Source organism: Rhincodon typus, chromosome 4 (genome assembly GCF_021869965.1).
Source record: "Rhincodon typus isolate 14 chromosome 4, sRhiTyp1.1, whole genome shotgun sequence".
Lineage (NCBI taxonomy): Eukaryota > Metazoa > Chordata > Chondrichthyes > Orectolobiformes > Rhincodontidae > Rhincodon > Rhincodon typus.
This window is the reverse complement of record NC_063335.1, coordinates 32,636,070-32,660,092: the sequence shown is the minus strand read 5'-3', so window position 1 is coordinate 32,660,092 and position 24,023 is coordinate 32,636,070. Positions and strand designations below refer to the sequence as shown.

General features: G+C 40.3%; 1 protein-coding gene across 1 annotated transcript in view; it reads left to right on the top strand.

The window, feature by feature from the left end:
• The window catches only part of LOC109916299 (chromodomain-helicase-DNA-binding protein 7-like), a 129,047-nt gene extending 105,528 nt beyond the window's left edge, over window positions 1-23,519 (top strand). The window contains exons 12-18 of the mRNA XM_048595704.1: window positions 498-658; window positions 2,788-3,012; window positions 5,184-5,630; window positions 9,962-10,186; window positions 17,121-17,261; window positions 20,272-20,376; window positions 20,938-23,519. Of these exons, the coding sequence (XP_048451661.1) occupies window positions 498-658; window positions 2,788-3,012; window positions 5,184-5,630; window positions 9,962-10,186; window positions 17,121-17,261; window positions 20,272-20,376; window positions 20,938-21,852 (2,219 nt within the window). The 3' untranslated portion in view covers window positions 21,853-23,519. The remainder of the gene's footprint in view (window positions 1-497; window positions 659-2,787; window positions 3,013-5,183; window positions 5,631-9,961; window positions 10,187-17,120; window positions 17,262-20,271; window positions 20,377-20,937) is intronic.
• Window positions 23,520-24,023: the final 504 nt, after the last annotated feature.

The window sequence follows — 24,023 nt, the reverse complement described above, 5'->3', positions numbered from 1 at the left end:
GCAAGGGCATCAGGCTTACAGAAAATACCACCACCTGCAAACTTCCTTCCAAGTAACACTCACCAGTCTGACTTGGAACTATATTGTCATTTTGTTGCTGTTATTGAGTCAAAGTCATGGAACTCGCATTACTGGTACTGCGGGCCTGCCTTTCCCGGTCTGCAGTAGCTCACAAAGGTGGCTGAAAGGCAATATGAGAATTTTTGAAAATTGCTACTCAAAATAACTGCACAATTTTGTAGTTGACAGCTTATACCACAATAGCCCATATTTGGTACCTTTATACCTGTCTTGGTGACTGCAGTTAGTACTTAACATTACCTGCCTATTTTATAACATGAATGCTATAAAAATACTTAAATTACTGGTACTACGTTACTTTTGCTGTCAAAACACTCAACTGAGTGCAAGGACATTAATTCACTCATGATTCAAATTTCATTTAGTGGCAGATATTGTGATGACATTATATTCAAACTGCATGATTTTCTTCTCAGCTGGCACAGCTTCCCAAAGCAAACAATTTGATGAAGAAAGTAATGCTTCGCTAAGCACTGCCCGTGATGAAACCCGCGATGGCTTCCTCATGGAAGATAGTGAACCCACAGTAGCTCAGCTTCTTCATGAAAGAACATATTCCTTTTCCTTCTGGCCAAAGGTTCGTTTGGTTATAAACTTTTGAATATATAATTCACTATTGTGTTGTGCTGAAGCAAACAATTTTTGAATGAAATTTATTTGACAAGTCCAAATTTAGACCTAATAAATTGTTCAAACAGGGTGCTGCTGATTTTATCCTGATCAGTGTGTACATTACTTTATCATAATAAAACAAGCAGCCTCAAGAATATTTTTTCCAATCTCTCTCTCATTGGGAATTACAGCAATTTTGTCCTTCTACTGACTGTTCTGATTTTATTTTTGGTTTTTGATTACTGCAGCTTAGAGACAAGATGCCTCCCCAAGCCTGTTTGCTGTAACATTGGTGTGATTAAATTAATTTAGATTATTCACAAATTATTTTTGTCTGGCAAACCTAATCCAAATCCACCAACCATATTTCCGTAGGGTAGTATGTAGTCTCCCAAATGCAAATGAAAGCAAGACTTCGATATTTAGTGATCAGGTATAAACTTGCAACCTGTAAATATGTTATGATTGCATACTTGTAGTTTCAATTGATAAGCATCCAATTGTTTTCTTGCAGTCCAGTGCAAGGTTTTAGCCTTTATTCAAATTTAAGCTCAGAGAGGTTCTGAGGTTCGTCAAATTCTCACAGGCTGTATAAAGGTGCATATCAATGAACATCTGCAATTGGTTTCTAAAACTGTACCTATTCCTTATCTTTTGTGCTTGGCAAATACAGTAAGATGTATTCCAGTTTTGCTTTTACTTAGCCTCCAGGTTTGAAGGCAACATGACGTTCACTTCCTATGTTTTATTAACTATACAAATTGAATGTTTTAAGTTCTTCTAAGTATGTTTACAAGACTGGATTCCAGTGTATGATTCAAATATGTTATAAGGAAAAACAGACTTAAACTGATATGGTTCTTGAGGCACAACTCCTTAAGGTGATGAATTTAATTCCTCATCATAAAATGTCATTTTGCCTATTAAAGTCTATCATCCGGATGTGTTTTCAACATCCCTGTGATTTTGCCTACTCTACACAGTAAATTATTCCAAAGATGTCTTTCAAGATTTAATATTGTTCATACTTTTCACTAAATTTCATTTATGTGCACTAGTAAACTTTTCGAACTTTGTAAGGATATTTTATCTAGCAACATGATTTAGTATTTAAAATGTATCATGTTATTACTGGTTAATGCTTCCCTAATAAATGCCAGGCTTGAACTTGTCTAATAATTAAAATCTCATCTTTGTGTGCTACATGCCAAAACTGAGCATGATATACTTTGTGTTAATGAGTAGTCTATTCTAAACACGTAACAGAGTACTTAAAGATATATTCTGCTAATCTGGTTTCATATCTCAGCATTTATTTACTGTTTTAAGTGTTTTACTGCAATATGTGAATGTTATGAGTGACCTTATTATCACCACCTGGTTACTTTGACTCTCCCTGTGCTTATTCAGTTCCAGTCGTTAAATGCTTAATATATTCTGTAATTTATGTTTACTAGTTTTAAATGTAATTTGGTAGCCCAATTACATAGCTAATCTCTCCTGCTCTCTCTATATAAATGTCAACGAATCTGTTAAATTTGTAAGTGGGAGGGAAATTAGAAACTAGATCAAGATATTGACTCCTGTGAGGCTGTGTCCGACAATACTACAATACATTAATGAGTAGTCTTTGTTTTTTAACAGTTAATTGGTCATCAGATTCTTCAGAGTTTTCAATGTTTTTTTTATGTATGGTTCAGTTTCTCTGTTTCTTTAATGTGGAATCCTTGGGAGTCCCACTACCCACAATTCGAAGTCTTGGGTTCGTTATGCAGGATCCACCTCTTAAATCTTTCCTGATTGTCCAATTGCTGCAGTGCAGGTACTCCTCAGCCTGCCTTTGAATGAGCTTATGCTGGTGTTTATGCAGCACAAAACTTTCTCCCACCCAAGTAGACCCAAATTTTAAGGACAAAAATCTATCATTGTGTCAGATGTTGTTTATAGTCCAGGTACTTGACTGAAGCAGGATGGGCAAAATCCTGATTTCAGTGCAACTGCACCACATTTTAACTTCAGTAAATGTCTACCAAAATCCTGATGGCAGCATGTTCCAAGTGTATCTATTTGAAGAATGATCTCTTTGCATTCCAGGATCGTGTAATGATTAATCGCTTAGACAACATTTGTGAAGCAGTGGTCAAGGGAAAGTGGCCTATAAATAGGCGCCAGCCGTTTGATTTTCATGGTATGATCAACTACGCTCCCACATCAGTGGAAAGCCCTCTGCCAAGGAGGAGTTTCACTGAACTCTCCATGGTAGGTCAAGGGAGCTTCAGTGCCTGTGAAGATATAGCTGGTTCTCCTCAGGTATCAAGGGTAGGTATTTAATATTCCTATTACACAGTAGAAAATTTGTTTGAAATAAATGAAGATCAAATCTAAGGTCATGTTGAGCAGAGAAATGAAGTCCCATTCTATTTACACAATAATACATTCTGACAATAATGTGTTTTACTTATACTGTGCCTCACTGTGGTCCAATCTAAATAAAATAGCAGGTTCTTGATCAGTGAAGGGGGAAGAATGACAAATTTGAACATTACATCCTGGAACAGAAATCAAACGTTGACCGTAGAGTAAACAGTCTCTTGAACAGATAGGTAATTATGTTGTGATTATGATTTATTAATGTTCTAGCATTGTTGGTAGCATTTCAGACCCCAGCTGATTCATGACCTGGAATGTTTGAAACTTGAAGTTTGTTTTATTTGTTCATGGGATGCAGATGTCTCTGGCCCATCCCTAATAACTTGAAGGGCAGTTAAGAGTTAACTACTAGTGGTTTGGAGTCACATGTAGGCCAGACCAGGTAAGGATGGCAGATTTTGTGCTCTAAAGGGTATTAGTGAACCAGGTTTTTATGATAATATACAGTGACTACGTCGTCACTGTTGGGCATGTTTTCAGGTTTCACCATCTGACATTGTATAATTTAAACCCATGTCCCCAGAACATTACTCTCAGTTTCTGGATTACTAATCCAGTAATATTATCACTATGCCACTGCTTCCCCAGTTCTCTAGTACCATCATAGCTCATCTTGCTAAGCACAAAATGCATAATGTTCAGAAGGGCAAAAAATTCCTTCCTGTTAATGTGAGTTTTGTAAACTAAGGAAAAATCTTTTGTCACGTTGCTTTTGAACAACCCAAATCATTTGTGTTCCATTCTTAGTAGTTTTACGCATTCGTGTCTAAACAAAGTACAAAATGTACATTTAGTACACTTTAAAGAAGCTACCATCAAGTTTTTGGCATTGGGAGTAATTTTGGCATTTTCGGTAATTTGTACTCTTTAATTTTCATAGTAATTCAGTCTCCATTTTGAGGTACTTAAACAAATAAATACACTATATTTAAAATCATTATTCCTTAGTGTCTATGATTGCCAAGCCAAGGATTAGGATATTGCAGTTTCTGTATACTGAAACCTACGGAACTAAGAGAGATAAAACAAAGTTGGTCTAGCACTGCCACTGGTGGTTAGCCCAAACCTTAGGGAATTTCCAGTGCAAATGAAGGCATGACTTAAGTGTCAACACAAAAGTAACAAAGAACAGTACAGCACAGGAACAGGCCCTTCAACCCACCATGATGCCTTTCTAAACTAAAAGCCTTGTGCCTTTATCTGATCTGTACCCTTCTATTCCCACCTATTCATGTATCTATCAAGATGCCTTTTAAATGTTGCTGTTCTATCCGTCACCTCCACCACCTCTGGCAACATATCCTACCGCACTCTGTAAAAGACTTGCCTCTCATTGTCTCCTTTAAACTTACCCTTTTAACCTTATACCTATGTCCCGTAGTAATTGACATTGCTACCCTGGAAAAAGACAATGACTATTCATTCTATCCATGCCCCTCATAATTTTCTAAACTTCTATCAGGTCGCCCCTTATTCTTCAATGTTCAAGCTTTTAAAAAAAAGGCAACTTTGTCTGATCTCTCCTCTTGGCTAATACCCTCCGTACCAGGTAACGTCCTGGTAAACCATTTCTGTATCAGCTACAAAGCCTCCATGTCATGAGCAGGTGACAAAAGCAGAGCAAAAGCGATAACTCAGCTATAGATATGGGCAATTTGAGAGAGAATGGCTTTATTGCCTCTAATGTCACGTATTTCTTTAAATTGCTGTGTTTATGCTATCACTATAGTATGCTTCATTGAAAGACCGTGATGGTTGTGTTTTGAGGATGCCAATTTAGAGACTTGAAAGTAGAAAGATCCCATTGTTCTCTGTTGAGAATGTTAGATTTCTTTACTTCCACGTGCAGTCTGATGTAAAGATTCTTTGCTCCCATTCATCCTTCCGAAAAGAATAGATCTGTTGCCAAAAGTTTCCTTGCAAATATTTCCAACTACAAAATTTATTTACTCACCATTAGGAGGACCTTATAATTTAAACTGACAGACTCAAATCTGTATTGAATGGCAAAAGTGGTGTTTGTAGAATCCAAAACCCAATATATTTCTCCCCTACTGCAGGATGATGCATTGAACCTGTCAGTTCCAAGGCAACGTAGGAGACGGCGTAAGAAAATTGAAATAGAAGCTGAGCGAGCTGCAAGGAGAAGAAACCTTATGGAGATGGTAGCTCAGCTTCGCGAGTCCCAAGCAGCCTCGGATAGTGGACAGGAGAGAGCTGTGGACTTATCAAAAGCCTCCAGAGAGGCAAAAAGTTCTACCTCAGTCAGTAACCTTGCTGTTAATTCCAAGTATGTTTTGCCGAATGCCTCTGTGCCAGTATCTGATGCCTATAAAGCCCACATTGAAATGCTGCAAGCAGGCCTTTCACGAGCACCAACTGGACTTGTGATAAATGGTTCATTAGTTGATGGGGAAATGCCAATAAAAAGAAGAAGAGGAAGAAGGAAAAATGTTGAGGGACTTGATCTTCTATTTATGAATAACAAACGGACATCATTAAGTGTGGTAAGTAACATTTTAATGGAACATAAGAACTGGGAGCAGGAGTACACCATTCAGCCCCTTGAGCTTGCTCCACCATTTAATATGATCGTGGCTGATCCCATCTCAGCCTTGACTCACTTCTGCCTTCAACCTGTTAATAATTAAAAATCCATCTATTCCATCCTTAAATGTACTCAATGTTTTGGCATCTACTTCATGCTGCAGTAGTTTTAAATAATTTTTTAAATAATTAAAAATTAAAATAATTAAATAACTTTTCTTAAATAATTTTTCTACCCCTTGTCATTTGGAGTATAATTGCTTTTAGCTATGAAATGTGATTTGACTTTTTTACTTTAGTGTTTCTTAGGGTTGAACAATATTTCCACTATTATGATTTTTGCAGTGACGAAGCTTGTTGACAAAGACTTGAAAGTCTTGAAGGGGACATGGGCATACACAAAAACAAATTTTTCGAGTGTTGCTTTTCAAAGAGCGCCTCTTTAATAGGCGAGGGAGAGGAAGGTTAACAAATAGCATCAGCCTCACTGCAGATCAGAGCACTGTCAACAATAATAGTGATATTCGTATCAGGCAGCTGAAACGGAAGTGACTGAGAAAAAATATTCACTTTAATACTGTACCATCACCCTTTGTCACGTGTTTATCTTTGTCACTTCCCAACTAATTAGTACACTCTATACAATGCTTAATGGTATGTTATACAAACCAGAAAGTTTGCATTGTCTGTAACCTACCAACCAGAGTGCTGAATGTATCACAAGATATTTTCTAAGTCCCAGTGCTCTCATGTGCAGTAAAGTCAGACTGATACAATAAAATAAATTCTAAACACAAGGATATTTTCTATTCAGGTGTAACTATGTTCCAGATTTTTCAAGTAATGCTTTGAATAGTTTTGAGGAGAATATCACAATTGAGTTATTATGAGGTTAAATTATTAGACAACAGCAGTGTGTGATTAAGTACTCAATGCTAGATTGGCCATGAAACTAGATTAGATCATTTTTTAGAATTGGTTGTAAACCACACTCTATTCTGTCAGTAATCTATGTAATTTGGGATTTTAAGAGTTCAGAAAAATGGGGGGGGGAAAGGACTTGTTTTTCGAGGGTACTTTGATTTAAGGTCTCTGAAAGACACCACCTTTAACATTACCGTGCTTCCTCAGTACTGTACAGAAGTGTAATCTTAGAGTAAATGCTGATACTTGTGGCAGAGCATGACTGCGCCCAGTTAACAAGTGTGCAGTTCATTAAGAATATTATGCCATGTGCAGCATGACTCTCATTACTCAACTGTATAACATACATTCGTACCTATTTTGACTTGAGGGCGTGTCAGGAAGACTGACTACAAGAGATCTGGAGCATGAGAATAAAAGTCGAAATGCATCTAATAATTTGCCTGTTCTGATATTTAGAACGCGCAGGGTATTTTTAAGTCCATTTCCCTATTTTGTTAGGAGCCAGAAGGCTATTAAAGACTGAGCAATGGTTTTATAAGTGGTCTTAATTGCACAAAAGAAAATATTATTACACATTTTAAAAGTTAATTCATGGGATGTGGCCATCTGCCTGGCTGGGCCAGCATTTATTGCCAATCCCTAGTTGCCCTTGAGAAGGTGGTGGCGAGCTGTCTTGTTGACTCTGTGCAGTCCATGTGCAGCAGGTTAACCCACAATGCTTTTAGAGAGGTAATTCCAGTGAAGGAATGGCATATATTTCCAAGTCAGGATGGTGAGTGGCTTGGACGGGAAGTTGCAGGTGGTGGTGCTGTGCTGCCTTTGTCCTTCTAGGTGGAAGTGTCGTGGTTTTTGAAGATGCTGCCTAAAGGAGCTTTGATGAATTTCTGCCATGCATCTTGTAAGTGCTGTACACTGCTGCTAATGAATGTTGGTGGCGGAGGGAGTGTTTGTTGATGTGGTACCTCATCTGCTTTCTGGGTGGTGTCAAAGAACAATACAGCACAGGAACAGGCCCTCTAAGTCTGTGCCAACACATATTGCCCTTCCATACTAAAACTGTCTTCACTTAGAAGATCCATATCCCTCTATTCCCTTCCTACTACTGTATTCATCCAGGTGTTTTTTGAATGCTGCTATTGTGTCTGCTTCCACCACCACCTCTGGCAGCATGTTCCAGGCACTTACCTTGCACTGAGAGGTAGCAGTGCTAACCACGCCATCCCTTGTAGATGAGATAGGATAGGACAGACTTTGGGGAGTTGGCAGGAGAATTAGTTGTTGCTGGATTCCTAGCCCCTGACCAGCTCTTGTAGCCGCAGCATTTATATGGTTATTCCATCTCAGTTATAGAGTCATACAGCAAAAAGAAACAGACACTTCAGTCCAATTCGTCCATGTCCACCAAGGTTCCCAAACTAAACCAGGCCCACTTGCCTGCGTTTGGCCCATAGTCCTGTAAAGCTTTCCTATCCATCTACTCATCCAAATGTCTTTTAAGTGTTTGTAACTGCCACTTCTTCAGGCTGCTCATTTCCACATATGAACCACCCTCTGTGTGAAAGTGTTGCCCTTCGGGTCCCTTTTAAATCTTTCCTCCCACCACCCACCCAACAAATATGCCCCCTAGTTTTGAACTGCCCCACCCTAGGGGGAAGACTTTTTTTAATTCACCTTATCTATACCCCTCAAATCTCTAAGGTTATCCCTCAACCTCCTAAGCAAAGTTTTCTGCAGGAACAAACCAACTAAAATTGAAACAGACAGTGCAAGTTGAGCTTCAGCTAGTATTAAAACACACAACAAAGTTTTGTTGAACTTTGCAGAATGATTGTTCAACTTTCTTATTTTGAACAATACTTATGAAACACATTGAGTTAACTGTTGAACTAAGAATTCATTGTGTTCCAAATTAATTTTGAGATCTCTGTGTTGCTGGAAAGACTGTCATTTTATTGCCCTGAGAAATAACTGGCATTCTCTCACAGCTATGTGGTTTGGTAAGTGAGCTGTTAAGTGTATAATGGGGAGCTAAACATCGACCACATTGTTATGGCACTGAATCACAGGCATCCCAGACCCAGTTATTGGGACTTAGGACAGTTTCATTATCACTTACAGGTCTTTTTTTACCAGATTTTGTTTTCAAACAATTCAAATTCCCAAACACTTAGGGTAGGATTTGCATTAACATTCTCTCAATGATTAGTCTACAACTCGGGAGTGAGTCCAGTGAATTAATCATGTCTGTTTTGTCAAGTTAGGCATGTGTTAGATGTGCTTCTCAAAGGGGGTTTGCACTTCGTATCTTTAGTGTACTCAGTAGTCTCCTGAATTGCAACATAATTTGATTTCCATAGATGCAGCAGCATTCATGGAATTCATGCAATGGCCTGGATTTTCTGATGACCAGATAGTTGTATCTGACAAATAGATGAGAGTCGCACGTGGGCACCTTGTGGAATCCCCATTATAGCATTGTCCGAAGAAAAATTAAAGATGCTCCTGGGTAATTTTCTCCACCTGGAATTCTCCAGAAGTAACCGTTTAAAATGGAAAAGTCATAGAGTTCTGCTATGGTTAAGTAAATGGTTACACAAGAGAAGTTCAACTATAAAGTACCTACAAATTAAAACCAAATTACTGGAGAAGCTCAGCAGATCTGGCAGCATCTGTGGAGAGTAATCAGAGCTAATGGTCCGGGTCCAGTGACCCTTCGTTAGAACGCTGACATTCGCTTACCGTCCCCTTCTTTCCCCACCTCCTTCATCGCCCTCCCAGCATTCTCCTGGTACCTTACCCTCCCGGTATCCTAACATCTCACAGTTGCTATTAAATTGGCTGTCTGAGACCCTGGGCCATTACATTTCAGGATACTGCAGCAGATTGCTGTGTAAAGAGGGGCATGATCTGTCTTTCCCCTAGCAGTTCTGCACTATGAGGGAATTGTCTGAATGGACGTATGACTTTGTTTCTGAAGGAGCTCTGATTGGAATCTGTCTGAAATGTGGACCCCTTTCATGACGTACTAAAAGGAACAGTGGCAATCCATGAGAGATTACCTCCTTGGAAAATCCAGTCGAATGAATCTAAACTTCATTCGACTAAGAAGACTGTTGACAAGAGAATTGAGGTTTCATCCAGAATAAAGCCCCATGTTCTGCTGTGTGTTATGTAGAAATCATTAAAATAACAATACCTTTGACTTACTGAAAATGGGAAATTAGGGCATGCAGGTATAAGAGTGAAAGTATTTTCTTTGCCTAAGTACCTGCCTCTGCATTTTCCTACAGTTTCCTGATGGTATTGGTATTTATCTGTAAATAATTATCTGTTTGCCTTATTAATAATGCCTTTTGATTTTCAGGATGATGCAGAACTGACCAAAGCTTTTGATGAGAGCGTGCAGTCAGTGTCACAACCAAGAAACATTCCATCTCCTGGTCAATTGGACCCGGAGGTGCACATCCCCGTTATTAATTTAGAAGATGGGACCAGACTGGTGGGGGAAGAAGCCCCTAAGAATAAAGATTTGGTGGAATGGCTAAAAGTTCATCCAGCTTATACTGTAGACATGCCTAGTTATGTACCAGTAAGTACAGCAAGTACATATTTACAGCATTTGAAGAACAGTATCTGTTTACCATAGGAACTGGCATCCGTATTACACTAGCAATTTTTGTTCTAAATGACTGTTTCCCAAGCTTACAAATTGCTGCCACGTTTTTCCAGTTTTTTAGGTTTTTTTTTGGTAAACTATGTAATTGTGTTTTTGTGACTATTGGTGGCATTAAGGAGAAATAATGCTTTCTAGATTTTTTTTGAAGAACAGGAAATAAAATTAGAGAGAAGTATGTTATCTTTATTCTCAGAATATCATGCAGAATCTCTTGAAATAAGTCCCCATGCAGTAATTATATGCTTTTTCCATTAATTTGGAAGAAGTTCTGAAATCTAATCCAACACTTTTTAAAATTTTTGTTACAATATTTGAATTGTAGGTTTCAGACAGCATCAATTCTTTTCAAGCTTTTCTTTACAGGACACAGCAGGTAAACATTAAAACATCACAGCTTTTAATCATATACACTAACTACAGGAAAGCGATGCCAAACTTTCAGAAAACAATAAACACAGTAAAGCAAACAAAATTTCAGTGAGCTGTCGGTTATTGGGAAGAACAAGTAGAGAAATCAGCACTTAGGACAATCTGCCCTATAGTATGAATAACTGTAATCAGAAATCTGGTGAGCTGCAGATTTTAGAGTCTGAATGAAGACTCGTAGTTTAACCACTGTCTGATCTGAGCTAATAGATGGGGAAACTTGCTCCATTTTGGAAGAGGGCCTCTATTCCAAACCGATTATTTGAGACAAAATCTGTTGGTGAAACTCAGAAGGCCTGGCAGCAACTGTACGGAGAAAGCAGAGTTAATGTTTCGATGAAGAGTCACAGGACTCCATGTTGACTCTGCTTCCTTCCCACAGATCCTGCTAGATGGCTGAATTCACCAGCAATTTGTTTTTATTTCAGATCTCCAGCTTCGGTAGTTCTTTGGTTTAATTTAGATTACTTGAGAGTTATTCTCAGAAATGCACTAGAAGACACCACAAGCAGCATGGTGGCTCAGTGGTTAGCCCTGTTGTCTCACAGCACCAGGGGCCCAGATTCAATTCCAGCCTCAGTTGACTGTCTGTGCAGAGTTCTTCTCGTGTCTGCATGGTTTTCCTCCAGGTGCTCCAGTCTCCAACAGTCCGAAGATACGCAGGTTAGGTGGATTGGCCATGCTGAATTGCCCTGTAGTGTATAGGGATGCATGGGCTAGGTAGGTCAGCCTTGGGAAATGTGGGGCTACGGGGATGGATGGGGCGCTAGGTCTGGGTGGGATGCTGTTCTGAGTTTATCTCTCTTCAGTGCTGAATAGCTCTAGCCCAGGCAACATCCTGAAAAATCTCCTTTGCACTCTCTCATGAAATCACTTGCATCTTGTTGTGTGGCAACCAGAACTGCACACACTATTGTAGCTGCGGCCTAATGTCTTACGCAACTCCATCGTAAGCTCCCTCCTCTTGCACTCAGTGCCTCAGCTAATAAAGACAAGTACCCACCTTATCCACTTGTCCTCTTGCCTTCCAGAATCTATGGACATGCACACCAGTGTCCCTCTAATCCTCTGTACTTCCTAGGGTCCTACCATTCATGTGTACTACCTTGCTTTGTGAGACCTTCCAAAATACATTACATTACACTTTTTGCAGATCTAATTCTGTTTGCCACTGTTCAGCCCATCTGACTACCCTGTCTATATCGTCCAACTCCAGCTCCTCGGAAACTGTGTTAGGGAACTGGAGCTGGAGCTGGATGAACTTCGGATCATTCGGGAGGCTGAGGGGGTAATTGAGAGGAGTTACGGGGAGGTAGTCACACCTCAGGTACAGGAAAAAGGTAGATGGGTTACAGTCAGGGGACGGAAAGGGAACAGGCAGACAGTGCAGGGATCCCCTGTGGCCATTCCCCTCAAAAACAAGTATACCGTTTTGGATACTGTTGGGGGGGGGGGGCGGAACTTACCAGGGGTAAGCCATGGGGTACAGGTCTCTGGCACAGAGTCTGTCCCTGTTGCTCAGAAGGGAAGGGGGGAGAGGAGGAGAGCATTAGTCACTGGGGACTCCATAGTTAGGGGGACAGATAGGAGATTCTGTGGGAACGAGAGAGACTCGCGGTTGGTGTGTTGCCTCCCAGATGCCAGGGTCCGTGATGTCTCGGATCGTGTTTTCGGGATCCTTAAGGGGGAGGGGGAGGGGGAGCAGCCCCAAGTCGTGGTCCACATAGGCACCAACGACATAGGTAGGAAAAGGGATGGGGACGTAAGGCAGAAATTCAAGGAGCTAGGGTGGAAGCTTAGAGCTAGAACAAACAGAGTTGTTATCTCTGGTTTGTTACCCGTGCCACGTGCTAGCGAGGCGAGGAATAGGGAGAGAGAGCAGTTGAACACGTGGCTACAGGGATGGTGCAGGAGGGAGGGATTCAGATACATGGATAATTGGGGCTCATTCTGGGGTAGGTGGGACCTCTACAAACGGGATGGTCTACACCTGAACCAGAGGGGTACCAATATCCTGGGGGGGAAATTTGCTAATGCTCTTCAGGAGGGTTTAAACTAATTCAACAGGGGGGTGGGAACCTGAATTGTAGCTCCAGTGTACAGGAGGTTGAGAGTAGTGAGGTCATAAATAAGGTTTCAAGGTCGCAGGAGTGTACTGGCAGGCAGGAAGGTGGTTTGAAGTGTGTCTACTTCAATGCCAGGAGCATCCGGAACAAGGTGGGTGAACTTGCAGCATGGGTTGGTACCTGGGACTTCGATGTTGTGGCCATTTCGGAGACATGGATAGAGCAGGGACAGGAATGGTTGTTGCAGGTTCCGGGGTTTAGATGTTTCAGTAAGATCAGGGAAGGTGGTAAAAGAGGGGGAGGTGTGGCATTGTTAGTCAAGGACAGTATTACGGTGGCAGAAAGGACATTTGATGACAACTTGTCTACTGAGGTAGTATGGGCTGAGGTTAGAACGAGGAAAGGAGAGGTCACCCTGTTGGGAGTTTTCTATAGGCCTCCGAAAAGTTCCAGAGATGTAGAGGAAAAGATTGCAAAGGTGATTCTGGATAGGAGCGAAAGTAACAGGGTAGTTGTTATGGGGGACTTTAACTTTCCAAATATTGACTGGAAACGCTATAGTTCGAGTACTTCAGATGGGTCAGTTTTTGTCCAATGTGTGCAGGAGGGTTTCCTGACACAGTATGTAGATAGGCCAACAAGAGGCGAGGCCACATTGGATTTGGTACTGGGTAATGAACCAGGCCAGGTGTTAGATTTGGAGGTAGGTGAGCACTTTGGTGATAGCGACCACAATTCGGTTACGTTTACTTTAGCGATGGAAAGGGATCGGTATATACCGCAGGGCAAGAGTTATAGCTGGGGGAAAGGCAATTATGAGGCGATGAGGCAAGATTTAGGATGCATAGGATGGAGAAGGAAACTGCAGGGGCTGGGCACAATTGAAATGTGGAGCTTGTTCAAGGAACAGCTACTGCGTGTCCTTGAGAAGTATGTACCTGTCAGGCAGGGAGGAAGTGGTTGAGCGAGGGAACCGTGGTTTACTAAAGAAGTGAATCTCTTGTCAAGAGGAAGAAGGAGGCTTATGTAAAGATGAGGCGTGAAGGCTCAGTGAGGGCGCTTGAGAGTTATAAGTTAACCAGGAAGGACCTAAAGAGAGAGCTAAGAAGAGCCAGGACATGAGAAGTCTTTAGCAGGTAGGATCAAGGAAAACCCTAAAGCTTTCTATAGGTATGTCAGGAATAAAAGAATGACTAGAGTAAGATTGGGGCCGGTCAAGGACAGTAATGGGAAGTTGTGCATGGAGTCCGAAGAGATAGGAGAGGTGCTAAATGAATATTTTTTGTCAGTATTCACACAGGAAAAAGACAATGTAGTCGAGGAGAATACTGAGATACAGTCTATTAGACTAGACGGGATTGAGGTTCATAAGGAGGAGGTGTTAGCAATTCTGGAAGGTGTGAAAATAGATAAGTCCCCTGGGCCGGATGGGATTTATCCTAGGATTCTCTGGGAAGCTAGAGAGGAGATTTCAGAGCCTTTGGCTTTGATCTTTATGTCGTCATTGTCTTCAGGAATAGTGCCAGAAGACTGGAGGATAGCAGATGTTGTCCCCTTGTTCAAGAAGGGGAGTAGAGACAACCCTGGTAATTATAGACCAGTGAGCCTTACTTCGGTTGTGGGTAAAGTGTTGGAAAGGATTATAAGAGATAGGATTTATAATCATCTAGAAAGGAATAATTTGATTAGGGATAGTCAACACGGTTTTGTGAAGGGTAGGTTGTGCCTCACAAACCTTATTGAGTTCTTCGAGAAGGTGACCAAACAGGTGGATGAGGGTAAAGCGGTTGATGTGGTGTATATGGATTTCAGTAAAGCGTTTGATAAGGTTCCCCATGGTAGGCTATTGCAGAAAATACAGAGGCATGGGATTGAGGGTGATTTAACGGTTTGGATCAGAAATTGGCTAGCTGTAAGAAGACAGAGAGTGGTGGTTGATGGGAAATGTTCATCCTGGAGTTCAGTTACTAGTGATGTACCTCAAGGATCTGTTTTGGGGCCACTGCTGTTTGTCATTTTTATAAATGACCTGGATGAGAGCGTAGAAGGATGGGTTAGTAAATTTGCGGATGACACCAAAGTCGGTGGAGTTGTGGAGAGTGCAGAAGGATGTTGCAGGTTACAGAGGGACATAGATAAGCTGCAGAGCTGGACTGAGAGGTGGCAAATGGAGTTTAATGCGGAAAAGTGTGAGGTGATTCACTTTGGAAGGAGTAACAGGAATACAAAGTACTGGGCTAATGGTAAGATTCTTGGTAGTGTGGATGAGCAGAAAGACCTCTGTGTCAATGTGCATAGATCACTGAAAGTTGCCACCCAGGTTGATAGCGTTGTTAAGAAGGCGTACAGTATGTTAGGTTTTATTGGTAGAGGGATTGAGTTTCGGAGCCATGAGGTCATGTTGCAGCTGTACAAAACTCTGGTGCGGCCGCACTTGGAGTATTGCGTACAGTTCTGGTCGCCGCATTATAGGAAGGATGTGGAAGCATTGGAAAGGGTGCAGAGGAGATTTACCAGGATGTTGCCTGGTATGGAGGGAAGGTCTTATGAGGAAAGGCTGAGGGTCTTGAGGCTGTTTTCGTTAGAGAGAAGAAGGTTAAGAGGTGACTTGATAGAGACATACAAGATGATCAGAGGATTGGATAGGGTGGACAGTGGGAGCCTTTTTCCCCGGATGGTGATGGCTAGCATGAGGGGACATAGCTTTAAATTGAGGGGTGATAGATATAGGACAGATGTCAGAGGTAGGTTCTTTACTCAGAGAGTAGTAAGGGCGTGGAATGCCCTTCTGCAAAAATAGTAGACTCGCCCACTTTAAGGGCATTTAAATGGTCATTGGATAAACATATGGATGATAATGGAATAGTTTAGGTTAGATGGGCTTCAGATTGGTTTCACAGGTCAGCGCAATATCGAGGGCCGAAGGGGCTGTACTGCGCTGTAATGTTCTATGTTCTATGTCCTGTAGTCTAAGACTTCCATACACACTATTTACCACTGATCTTGTGGTTCTTCATCTTTCCAAAGCCTCAATGTCACTTACTGTGCGTGGAGACTAAAACTGGACACAATTCCAAATGAAGTATGACCACGGTCTTGTACAAAAATGAAAAATAAACTATTATTCTCAACTACTAGTTTGCACCAGATGTGCAAGTAGAATTCCACTGTTCTCAATGCCAGGCTTGCTGTAATAATCTGCAACGCTATTGCTTACCCATGCTATAACAATCGCATGGATTAAATATTGAGGTATTCATATAAAATTATGCTAAATATTTCAGTTTGCCACAGTTTTTATTCATTGGACCTGTAATTTCCCGGGAGGTTTAGTTTGATCCTAAGATTTTTCCAATCTGTGACACAAACACCATCTGTATATATGGTGAGTAATAATTAGCTAATGCACCCTTAATGTTGAAAGCTTCCATTTGTAGTTGTTTTTCATTCAGAACCTTGTGATTCATCTAGTTGCTAAAATAGCTGTTTATCAAATTAAGTTTGCCATACTCTTCGATTATATATGAGAAGCTGGTACAGTGGGAGTTTTTTTTTAAAAGTCACTTTGTAAGTTCAGGCTTTAGATTTTTTGTCCAGCTATGAAGTTGGCATTTGTAATCTCATCATATCCTCACCCAGCTCCTCTATCTCTGTTTGATCATTTTAAACCTTTCTGTATTATGTAGCTTAAATTCTTGTCCAAAGGTCTAGATCTTCTCGAACTTTTCTTCATTTGATCTGTTAGCCTTTTGCTGTTTAAAATGAATTTAATTGTGACCACAATCTCATCAAAGCAACCATCAGGATTGGGATTCAGAGCAGGTGTGCAGTTGAAGACCTGTGTAGCAGGGAATCCTGAAGCTTGCAGTTGGAATCTGGGTCATATAATCTGTAAAAACCGAAAGAACTGCAGATGCTGTAAATCGGGGAAAAATAAACTGGAGCTCAGCAGGTTTGGCAGCATCCGTGAAGAAAAATCAAAGTTAACATTTTGGGCCCAGAGACCCTTTCTCGGAATCTCTAACCTGTATAGATTTTTTGGAAATTGTTCCTCAGGAACAAAGTATAAAAGCATGATTTGCTTCCTTTCCAGAGCCATAGTTTTAGATTTGCAAATAATATTTCAACAGAACAGAGCTGCCACTAAAATGCAGTTACTATGAATTTCTCATCAAGTAAGCTTATGAAGTCAAAAATTTACCAAAACCTCTTTGTATATTGTGAAGGCAGCATTTGTAGAAATTACAGCCATATTGCAATGGAGCTGTGAATGTTTTACTTAAATGTATAATTACCCAAAGGATGCAAGTGAACATTTTGAATTTTCTTTCTCCCCCCCCCCCGCTCCTTTGCAGAAGAGTGGTGAGGTGCTGTTGACCCCATTTCAAAAACCTAAACAGAAAAGGCACCGCTGTAGAAATCCTAACAAACTGGATGTGAACACTTTGACAGGAGATGAAAGAGTGCCTGTTGTTAATAAAAGAAATGGGAAAAAGGTATGACTATGTAAAGAAAGAGAACTGGTTATCTGATTGACCTCAAATCACTTTAGTCATTTATCGTTTGTCAACACAAATTAGCTTCCTTTCATACCACATCGAATTTTCAAGATAATTAAAGCAGGTATCAGAACAGTATGAAAGCTGATATATTGTTCTGTTTTGTGTATAGTACTGGTTAGATTTTTATTACTAACCTTACCAAATTTCTTTGTAACCAGCAAATTACTTTTGAAGTGCAGTGACAATATGTGTGAAAAGAAAACGTTGCAGGATTACTGGGAAAAGGGGCGTTAGTGTAAGTGGTTTGCTTTTGCAGACAGTCAGCACAGACATGGCAGGCTGAATAGTAACCATTCTATTATAGTGTCAACATGATAGCCACTTTGTGCATAACAAGATCCCACAAATGTCAGTGACATAGGTGACCAGTTTTTTTATTCACTCATGGCACGTGGCCACTGCTGGCTGGGTCAGCATTTATTGTCCATCCCTAGTTGCCCTTGCAAAGGTGGGGGTGAGCTGCCTCCTTGAGTGCCTGCAGTCCATGTGTTGTAGCTTGACCCAAAATGCCCTTAGGGAGGTAATTCCAGAATTTTGTCCCAGCAACAGTGAAGAAATAGCGATATATTTCCAAGTCAGGATAGTGAGTGGCATGGAAGGGAATTTGCAAGTAGTGTTCTTATGTATATGCTGCCCTTGTCCTTCTAGATGGAGGTGATTGTGGGTCTGGAAGGTCGAAGAATCTTTGGTGAATTTCTGCAGTGCGTCATACACTGCTGCTACTGAGCATTGGTAACGGAGTAAGTGAATGTGGTGTCAATCAAGCGGGCTGCTTTATCTGGATGGTGTCGAGTTTCTTGTATGTTGTTGGAGATGCACCCATCTAGGCAACTGGGGAGTGTTCCATCATGCTCCTCAATTGTGCTTGTAGATGGTGGACAGGCTTTAGTGAGTCGGGAGGTGAGTTACTCGCCACAATATTCCTAGCCTCGAACCTGCTGTTGTAGCCTCCATTTATGTGGCATGTCCAGTTGAGTTTTTGGTCAGTGGCGCTCCTAAGGATGTTTGATTGTGGGACATTCAGTCATGGTAACACTGTTGAAAGTCAAGGGGCGCTGGTTAGATTATCTCTTATTGGAGATAGTATGTGGTGCAAATAATACTTACTACTTGTCTGCTAAGCTTGGATATTGTTCACATCGTGTGGCATTTGAATATGCACAACTTCAGTATCTGAGGAGTCGTAAGTCGTACTGAACATTGTGCAATCATCAGTGAACATCCCTACTTCTGACCTTATTATGAAGGGAAGGCCATTCAAGGCTTTTGAGAAGATTTGTAGCTCAGGTTGTTGATGGAGTTATTGACTTGCTCGCCGAGCTGGTAAGTTTGTTTGCAAATGTTTCATCACCATGCTAGGTAACTTATCAGTACGCCTCTGGTGAAGCGTCGGTGTTCTAAGCTGCTTGCTACTGGTGTGTCTCAGCTTGCTGGGGTGGGTGGCATCACTTCCAGATTTGTTTTTCAGTGGCTGGTATAAGGGGTCCAGCTCTACATGTTTGTTAATGGAGTTCCGGTTTGAGTGGCAGGCCTCCAGGAATTCTCGTGCGTGTCTTTGGTTAGCTTGTCTTAGGATGGCTATGTTGTCCCAGTCAAATTGGTGTCCCTATTTGTCCATGTGTATTTTGATGAGTGATAGTTGGCCACGTCTCTTGGAAGCTAGTTGGTGTTCATGAATCCTCATGGCTACTTTCCTTCTGGCTTGCCCTTTGTAATGTTTTTGGCAGTCTTTGCATGGTATCTTGTAATTAACGTTGGTTTTGTTCGTTGTGGTTGTCGAAGCCTTTATTCTCGTCAGTAGCTATCATAGTGTAGCTTTCGGTTTGTGGGCTACCATTGATTCCAAGGGGTGGAGCAATCTGGTAGTCATTTCAGGTATGTTCTTAATGTGTAGTAGGGTGACTAATGTCTCTAGCTGTGTGTGTCTCCCTGTTGTGGTCTATTGTGTAGGCATCGGTGGACTATGCTTTACGGGTAACCATTGTTTCTAAAGATGCTGCATACGTATTCTTGGCTTTTTGTCCATATTTGAACCAAGGCTGTAATGAGGTCAGGAGCTGAGTGGCCCTGGTAGAACCCAAACTGGGCATCACTCAGCAGGTAATTGCTGAGCAAGTGTTACTTGATAGCACTGTGACCTTCCCTCAATTTAATGATGATTGAGAATAGACTGATGGGACAGTATTGGCCAGGTTGGATTTGTCCTGCTTTTTGTATTAGTAAATATCTTCTTGATGGAGAAACATTGGCTGATACCAGGCAAACACTTTACAGCTCTTTGAATAGTGTTGACAGATCTTTTATAACCACCAGGATAACCAAATAACCCATTAGATTAGTGATACATCCAAAGTACAGAACTTGTGATAATGAAAATATTCTCAGTACTACACTGATGCTCACGCTCTGAATTAGCACTGGAATACACAACTTCTGACTCTGAGCCAAAGCCCCTGCTAACCAAACAAACTGATGAGGTATACTGAAGTTTATAAAATTGTATTGTAGTCTTTGAAACTGAAAATCTAGATGATGATCAAACATTTTAGTTCCTAAAGCAGTTTTTCAGGAGGGGATTTAATTGCTGCATTATGATAATTCAAATGATGGACCTATTGAAAATTATTGTGCATATTTCTCCTTTTCAGTATTATTGGAATAATCAATAGCTTAATTTCTTTACTATCTATATGGAGGTGATTACTAGTTTTGGAACGTGGCAACTTGTATTCAGACCCTCACTAATAGCCACTTGGAATTAGGTAATTTTGTTTGCAGTGGTTTGGAAATGCTGAATTTTCATGATAAATTTGCCAAAGAGAAATATTTTTCAAAAAAGGAATGCAATGCACTTGTATTCGACTCTCTAATACTAAAGTTCAATGTAATAAAAATAAATATGCTACCCAAGGTATTACTACTTTGTTTCCCTGAATTTGTTTAGATGGGCGGTGCTATGGCCCCACCAATGAAGGATCTACCGAGATGGCTTGAAGAAAATCCTGAGTTTGCTGTTGCACCTGATTGGGCTGACGTTGTCAAGCAGTCTGTAAGTGTAGCTATTCTTGTTTTATGTTCGTGTTAGTAAAACAAAATAAATGCACTCACTTGGGCTACGTAAAATGTCTTGTCTTTTGACTTTGGAAATGGAGTTTTGTTTCAGAAATCAATCAGCAAAGGTCATTTATTTAGTGGGTAGCCAAGTTTGTAAGATGAATCAATTAAGGTTGTAGCTAATGGCTGCACTTTACTTTCTTGAACTAAATTGTAGCACATACTGATTTGCTTAGAAATGCCTGAAACTCAACTTAAAATGTTATTCTTCAAAATGTACAGCAATGTAAAGATGAAATTTTGTAATATTGAATTGCAGGAGTCCACAATATAATTCATAATTTCCGGGAGAGACTGTTCTTTGTCCAGGAATAGTTACGATACTTTAATACTTTAGTTTTTGTCACTGTGCTATTTATGGTATTTGTTGGTCAAACTGGTATTTGTTAAATTATGTTGAAAAGGGACAGTCATCGGTTGCTCCTTGTGTTTCGACATGGTGCATTTAGGGAACTTTTAGGAATTATTGCAATGACATGACGGTTGTCTTTTTCAGGGTTTTCTACCAGAGTCCATGTTTGACCGTGTTCTCACTGGACCAGTTGTTCGAGAGGAGGGAGCAAGTCGAAGAGGGAGACGGCCTAAAAGTGAGATTGCCAAAGCTGCTGCAGCTGCTGCTGCTGCTTCAGCCTCAGGAATAAACCCACTACTGATGAACAGTCTCTTCGCTGGAATGGATCTAGCAAGCCTGCAGAATTTACAGAATCTGCAGAATCTTCAGTTAGCTGGACTGATGGGCTTCCCATCAAGTCTTGCTACAACAGCTACAGGAGGAGATGCAAAAAACCCTGCTTCCTTATTACCGCTAATGCTTCCAGGCATGGCAGGGCTGCCCAATATGTTCGGACTGGGAAGCTTGTTAAGCAACCCCTTGACTGCTACGCCTGGTACTTCTTCAGCAACATCGGGTCCAAGCGAAACAGAAAGTGGCATTTCCTCTAAGACAGAAAATGATAAAGAAAATGATAAGGAAAATGAAGATAAGGAAATAAACAGTGCTGAATCTGCTGTTGATTCTAATAATGCAAGTTCCAGTTCTTTCACAGCTCCTGCAAACACTGGACTATCCAACAACCCTCTTGCTTTCAATCCATTCTTACTTTCCACTATGGCTCCTGGATTATTCTACCCATCCATGTTTCTTCCTCCTGGTCTGGGTATGACTTTATCTGGTTTTCCTCATAATACACTGGCTGGACTACAGAGCACAATGGGCTCAAATGATGATAAGGAGGATAAGACAGATGGCAAAACTGAGGACAACAGTTTTATGGAAGGAGAAGCCAATTCAGATGACAGTGATCCTTTGGGAAGCCCAAGTAAAGCAGCAGATTCTTCCCTTCTGGAAGATGAATTGGCACAGGCGACAGGGTTGGACTCAGTTGAGGGAGAAGATGATGACGAGGATTAATTACATTTCCAGTTACTTAAGTGTTTTAAAACTCTTCAAGTTGTAGTCCTACTGTTTACATATTCATTAAATGTCCACGCATAGTTTTTTTAAGCTATCTCTGTAACATAGTGTAGCAAAGTTCCAAGTCATGTTATGCAGATGTCAAAGATGTCTTGGTCATAAGTATTATGCAGTGCATTATTTATTATCATAGAAGTGATATCAAGTACAAAATTGTGTCTGAATTTAAGCAATGAAGTTAAAACAAATGCTCTGCTTTTTATTTTTCACCAGTAGTAATTTGAGATACGCAGCAAACTTCAATCATGGCATGTGATTGTCAGTGACCGAAGCAGTTCTGCTTATAAAGGAATAATGAAGATGTATATTTAACATTGCTGTGAAGAGCACAGATGGACAAAAGTCATTGTAGAACATATCATGCCTATAGATTTGACTGTAAATAGAGTCCACACTGACAATCCCCACGATAGTGTGAAAGTCTCACCCCAGAGGCACAGCAATAACTTGGCAGCTGTTGAATGTTTTTTTTAAAAAAAAAATCTGGACAATAAAACGCCTAAAGGGTGACCACAATTTCTGACTTAAACTACAGTTGATTTGCATTGTCTCATGATTTTTTTTCTTGTAATGCACTGTTATAAACAAAATTCAGGTACATTTCTCTGAAGAAAGGACTTTGTTACTTTAGCCACAAAGCTAAACAGCATTACCTCAGTTCTACTAGCATTGAAGTTTACAAACATGACTTTGTAAATGTATGTTTTCTTTGTTGTGATGTTTTTTTAAACAATTTTGAAAACTGCTATCATGTAAGATAAGATGTAAATTGCTGCCAACTGTAGTAACAATGCTTTTAATAAAAGTGACCCATGATATGCAGTGACATGTACTGTAGAACAAGCAAAAATCTAGAGAAACCAAATTATGATTGGTATTCACTAGTTGCGTTGCTTAGTAGCAATAGAAACACATACCATATTCTGAAAAAGGTTTTTTTTTCGTTTTTGTTGGTGAAGTAAATGTTTACAAATGGACAATACATGTACTTAAAGATACAATGAAATTTAGCTTTATTATTAAACCAATTCAGTATTAGGCATCCTGGTTTCATTATATTCTGTTCTGTTTCCACTAGTTAAAAATGCTGATAGAATACACAGCATATATTTTTGGTAGCTTCTAAAGTCAAGATCCATCAGATTAAACTGCCTTTCTCACTTAGCAGGCAACGTTGTGTAGCCCAAAGCACCAAACGTGGTGTAGGCTGTTGATAAGCCTAAGGCTGTTTTAGGAAAGACGGAGATTCCCAACTCCATTGTGTTGCAATGCTATCCTTTACCACTGATATCTGACAGTGAGTTTAAATTTGGTTAGCCGTGGCCCGATTTCCAGCAAATACTTTCCGAAACCTACAATAACCTGCTTGAAGAGGAACCTTGAAATTGTAATGCAGTATTTCTTGTGTGATGTGAGTTTCAATTGTTTCACGGTCAGTGAATAATAAATCCAATATTGCAGCTTGCAAAAGGAGTTGTTCTGTATGGAAATGTGAAGTTGTTTACGATTTTCACTCTTGGAAAATTGTCCCTGGCACTCAGATGTTAACCATTTCTTGTTAAGTCTGAGTTATTTGAGTATACATTAAACTATAGAAAATTAATTTGGTAGCCAGTACCATTTATTCACATTTATGTGTGTTTATCGTAATCAAAAGTTACCTACAACACCATGAGATGGTACAGTTTGTCACTTCACGTAGTTAAGCACTAATTGTGATTAACAATATTCTTAAAAAAAAAAATCAGTTGTGATTAGGATACTAAGCCCAAGGAAGGGTAAATTCCAGCAATAATGAGTTTACTTAGTTCAATTTCCTACCTTTTCCAGTTGCTACCACTGCTTCTCACCTTTCTCATTTTGCCAATCTCTTGGAGTTTTGAAAATATTCCTCCTAAAAAGTAGAACCTTGATTTTTATTCCTGAGTCAGTTCCACAAAGGCATGGAAGATCATAGCTCCACAAACCCATCCAAAGCTCCCATTTTGACCTGGGGCAGCCTTGGGAGAGAGGAGTTGGATACCAGTTTCTGAAGCTGAGTGTCCAGAAAGGCAGCAACGTGTTAGAAAACTAAAACAAACAAAAGTTCCTCCAGCTTCACCCCTCAC